Source organism: Myotis lucifugus, unplaced genomic scaffold (genome assembly GCF_000147115.1).
Source record: "Myotis lucifugus unplaced genomic scaffold, Myoluc2.0 scaffold_245, whole genome shotgun sequence".
Classification (NCBI taxonomy): Eukaryota; Metazoa; Chordata; class Mammalia; order Chiroptera; family Vespertilionidae; genus Myotis; species Myotis lucifugus.
Genome location: NW_005871293.1, coordinates 468,205 through 473,579, shown reverse-complemented (window position 1 = coordinate 473,579; position 5,375 = coordinate 468,205). Strand labels below are relative to the sequence as shown.

The 5,375-nt window shown below is 47.6% G+C and overlaps 1 protein-coding gene across 1 annotated transcript in view; it reads left to right on the top strand.

The window, feature by feature from the left end:
• CPED1 (cadherin like and PC-esterase domain containing 1) overlaps positions 1–5,375 on the top strand; it is a 274,615-nt gene that overhangs the window by 26,494 nt on the left and 242,746 nt on the right. The window contains exon 2 of the mRNA XM_006098705.3: positions 827–1,010. Within this exon, the coding sequence (XP_006098767.1) occupies positions 827–1,010 (184 nt within the window). The remainder of the gene's footprint in view (positions 1–826; positions 1,011–5,375) is intronic.

The window sequence follows — 5,375 nt, the reverse complement described above, 5'->3', positions numbered from 1 at the left end:
GAAGCTGTAGCAACATATGTCTCCAACGGGCTCTGGGATGCTCCCAGCTGTAGCACTTCCTGAACAATTCCTTCCAGAACAAAACCCAGCCTCTCTCTGAGTCCGTTTCCTCCACCCTGTTTACCCAGAAGAACTGTTAGAAGATAATGCAGCTGGAACTACTTTATAAAAGCAACGATGCAGATGACAGGCATTACTATTCATTTCCATTTTCTGCCAGAGTTGCGCTCTGTATTTCTGCACCACAGTGTTCCTCTAGGACAGCGGTTCTCAACCTGTGGGTCGCGACCCCTTTTGGGGTCGAATGACCCTTTCAAGGGGTCGCCTAAGACCATCAGAAAACACATATATACTTACATATTGTTTTGTGATTAATCACTATGCTTTAATTATGTTCAATTTTTAACAATGAAAATGCATCCTGCATATCAGATATTTACATTATGATTCCTAATAGTAGCAAAATTACAGTTATGAAGTAGCAACGAAAATAAGTTTATGGTTGGGGGTCGGTCACCACAACATGAGGAACTGTATTAAAGGGTCACGGCATTAGGAAGGTTGAGAACCACTGCTGTAGGAGCTCTGTATGTTAATGGCCCCCAAATTTCAACTTTCTGTAATAGTGAGAAAAATGCAGTGCACCTTCAGTTCTTGCACATGAGGTTGTCTCTGTCCTTGTCAGCCTTTCAGAGGATATGTCTTTCATGTCTAGAGAAAAAACTTAAAAGAGAACTTTCCGAATGGTCCTTGATTTGCATGAGTGATGTCCTTCAAGGAAAGATGCTGCTTCCTCTTGAGTTTTTAAGCCTCCTTTCTTTTTCAGATGGAAGAATCCATGGAGACCCACTTTGGCAGCCATGGCAGAAGGGCCATACTCTACAGGCCTCCCTCCTACAGCACAGTGGAGCTCCGGGTCCACCAGCACATTCTCTCTCAGCTCGGTTACACAGTGGTCATCACTGAAGAGAGGTCCGGTCCTGACCTGGGGCTGGAGCTCCTAGGAAAAGGTCAGAATATGAAAGCAATTACCAAAGTGGCTTGGCGTCGAATGTTAAGTAGTTTCTGGAATGTGCTACTCTCTTCCTCTAAAAGAATTCAGAAACACGAATTTCTCTTCCTGATCAGCTTTCTTGCCTTATAGAAAACTTGGCTCCTTTTCTACTTCCTCTCAATGTTTCTTTAGCTTTAGGTCTTTATTCTTGAAATTATTTTGTTTGTGTTTTTGTAGCATTTTGGAGTTGCATAGTTCATGTTTAAACGCTGCATAAAACATGTTTATGTTTATGAGCCTGAATACATGTTCTGCCCAGCGCTGAACTGCTCATATTTTAAGAAAATTGCCAATTCATCTGACTGCAAGTGGAATGTGCTGGGAATTGTTTCCAGAAGCCAGCTTCAGCGTGATTCATAGATTGTCTGTAAATGTGAGAGAAGTGTGCATATTTATCATACATGTTATTACTGGTCAACTACTTTTATTTCTTTCATTTGCAGTCAAAAATAAAAGACAAGTGTTTTAAGCAATTTATTTGAAAATGAGAGCTGAATAGATGATAAGGGTCAAAAAGACAATAACAATAACAACTAACACTTGTTGGATAACTAACTATGTTAGTGTTCTGACAGATACTATGTTGTGTTCTGTATCCACGATCTCATTTCATCCTCACGGAAACCCTCTGTGTACCCTAAGCTTAAGGCACATTAAATCCTCTCCCTGATTTTCCAGAAGAGGGAACTGAGGTTTCAGGAGGTGAAGGAACTCACCCTGCATCTTAAACCTGGGTTGAGGGAAGGGCGGGATTTGAAGCCCGTGTTCCAGCCGTCACTTCTGGGCTCCTCCTCTTCACCTCTCCGTTCCCCCCGTCTCTCTTTTGGCCCAGTAGCCTGCTTGACTCTGTCATAATTAAATCCACAAGGATGTGTTTTACAGAGAAGAAGGAAGAAGGACAGAGAGTTAGAAACATCGATGAGAGAGAAACATTGATCAGCTGCCTCCTGCACGCCCCCTACTGGGGATGTGCCTGCAACCAAGGTACATGCCCTTGACCGGAATCGAACCTGGGACCCTTGAGTCCGCAGGCCGACGCTCTATCCACTGAGCCAAACCGGTTCGGCGCCCGTGCTCTTTAAAGTGCTAGGTTTATGCTAGTGAATGGAAGATCACTCTTGACCACATTGGCTGTAAAGTTGTAAGCTAACTTAGCTAGCAAAGCTCTCAGGGGTTAGAGCAAAAAAAAAAACAAAAACAAAAAAAACCCCAAAAAACAACTACTTTGGCCCTGACCAGTTACTCAGTGGTTAGAGCATCATCCTGCTGACTGGAGGAGTGTGAGCTTGATTCTCAATCCATGGGCATGTACCTTGGTTACAAGTTCAATCCCGGGCTGGTAGGGCAGCAGCCAGGAGGCAACAAATTGATGCTTCTCTCTTAATGTTTCTCTCACTCTCTCTCTCTTCCTCCCCCCACCCTTTCACTCTCTCTAAAATTCAATGGACAAAATATCCTCACTCCTTGGGTGAGGATTAAAAAATCTCCGCCCCCCCGCAAAAAAAATCCACTTGGATGAAAAGAAAGGTATTAAAAGTGTGGAGAGTGTAGGCCAGGGGTGGGCAAACTTTTTGACTCGAGGGCCACAATGGGTTCTTAAACTGGACCGGAGGCCCGGAACAAAAGCATGGATGGAGTGTTTGTGGGAACTAATATAAATTCAAAGTAAACATCATTACATAAAAGGGTACGGTCTTTTTTTTTTTTTTTAGTTTTATTCATTTCAAACAGGCCGGATCCGGCCCGCGGGCCGTAGTTTGCCCACGGCTGGTGTAGGCCCTGAGGACAGGAATGCCATTTGGTCCCTCTCGCACTGGGGGTAGGATGGAAACCTAGAGCTCTGGGCTTCTGGAAGCAAAGGAGGAAAACAGGAAAGATGAAAGCTCTGGCCTATCAAAGAGGGCTGGAGACAAACTTTACAACCCCCATCAGGGTTGGTTCTAATAGGAAGGACCAATCTAGGACATCCATAAATGATATTGTCAGGAAACCATTTATCAGAGTAGGTGTTAAGGAAAGATATAAAACACACTAGAGGCCCGGTGCAGGAAATTCGTGTATGGGGGTGGGGGTGGGTCCTTCAGCCCTGCCTGCAATGTCTCCAGTGCGGGACCCCTTGGAGAATGTCCGACTGCCTCTCGCAATCCAGGACCACTGGCTCCTAACTGCTTGCACTGCCTGCCTGCCTGATCACCCCTAAACCCTCTGTCTGCCTGCCTGATCACCCCTAACTGCTCCCCTACCAGCCTGATTGCCCCTAACTGCTCCCCTGCTGACCTGATTGCCCCTAACCACCTCTGCCTCGCTCTGCACCCAGGACTCAGGATTCCCTCCTCTGCCCAGTCTCAGGCACCCGGAACCCAGGCCAGCTTCCCCTGGGCCAGCCGCAGCCGCAGGGGACCATGGGCGGGTGGCTTCACCCGGGCTGCAGCCGCAGGCACTCGGGACTGTGGGGTGGGCAGCTTGTCCCTCTCCTGGGCCACAGCCGTAGGTGCTGGCGTCTGGGACCGTGGGGCAGGTGGCTTGTCCCTCTCTCAGGCTGCAGCCTGGCTGGTTCCCATTCCTCTCTCCCCAGTGTTGAGTGTCTGAACAGTTCAGGCAAGAGGGCGAAGACATGAGGGTGCAAGGGCGTGAGGGTGTGATGACCATTTACATATTAGCTCTTTATTATATAGGATTCTCCAGGGCGGGTTAGAGGGTGTGGTCCTGGGAGGGGCAGGGCCTTGAGGAGAAGCTCCTTAAATTTCACTTCAGGGTGGGTCAGCGGGACAGGAGTCAGCTCAGGTGGTCATTGGGGCTGGATTCTGTGTGGGGAGGACTGTGGGGCTGGGGGCTATTTTGGGGGAATGGGTGCAGGGGGACGTGTGGTCAGCGGGCGCCTGGGGACCTTGGCGGCCTTGAAGGCGAGTTGGGGGCAAGAAGTTGGAGAGTGGAGGATACAGGAAATGAAGAGAAGAGATTTGTCACCTATGAAGAAGGGGCACTGTTGGCTACAGGCAGAATTGACTAAAAGTCTGGAAAAAAGTACTTCTGTATGTCTCAGGTGGTCCCACACACCTCAACGTAGGTACCCCCAGGTATCCCAAACACATGTCGCCAGACACCCAACCCCCAGGAATCCCAAACACATGTCGCCACACACCCACGCAGGTGCCATAAGACACCCCCACCCCAGCATGCTTTCAGGCACCAGAAAAGTGTTCAGACACCCACCTAGGTCTGTTAGATCCCCAACACTAACATTCAGAATCTGAAAAGCATGCCAGATCACCCCAAAATACCACACACCTTCATTCTGAAGCCATCAGATAACCCTAAACAGGCTTTCAGAAACCCAGAAACATATGAGACCCTACATGGGAACTTCTGGATCCTCCCCTAAAACACAAACCAGACACCCCTCTCCCCCAAATCAATCAATCAATCAATAAAATGTTTATTCTTCCTCTCATCCCACAAAATAGTTTAGCCCATCAGCGAAGCTGGTGATTGTGTGACCATCGCCTGTGTAGCTGGTGAGCTGTCCTGAGTGGTGCAGAGCTTGGCCCCGGTCACACACCACTGCAGTCCGCAATTCCTGTCCCTCTGCCTCCTCCGTGCTGTGACTGGCTGGGTATGGGCACAACATGGATTATTTCAACTTTCATTCCATTTCAAGGTTCAGTTTTCTTCAGTTGCATAACAGCGGGAATATGTCTCCTCTCTCCCTTGATGTCCTTGGGTCAGTTTTACAAGAAAAAGGAGGATTACTTTGCAGCTTCCAAATATCCCGAAAGTGCAAACACAGCCGGAAGGCAAAGGACTCTGGCAGCCCCCGGAGCCGAGGGGGCCCAGCAAGCAGCACAAGATAACTAAAGGGTGGCCCTGGGGTTTGTCAGCGTAAATGCTGGCTTGACTGCTCTTCCCCACATTCCCTCAGTTTTAACACATCCATCTCCTAACTCTTTCTAGGTATTCTTTTACTTTTTTAAAAAATATTTTTTTACTGATTTCAGAGAGGAAGGAAGAGAGATAGAGAGATAGAAACATCAATGATGGGAGAATCATTGATTGGGTGCCTCCTGCACGCCCACCACTGGGGGGATCAAGCCTGTAACCCAGGCATGTGCCCCCAGCCAGAATCAAACCCGGGACTCTTTAGCCCACAGGCCGACGCTCTATCCATTGAGTCAAACTGGCTATGGCTGTTCTTTTACTTTGTATAGTAAGATATTGTTTCTGGATAGGCCTCAAGAAAGGGAAAAAATTGCAGGAGTATGGAAAATTGATTTTTTTTTGTTTTTAATTTGATTTTGTAGTTCTCTCTGAGCACACTATGCAT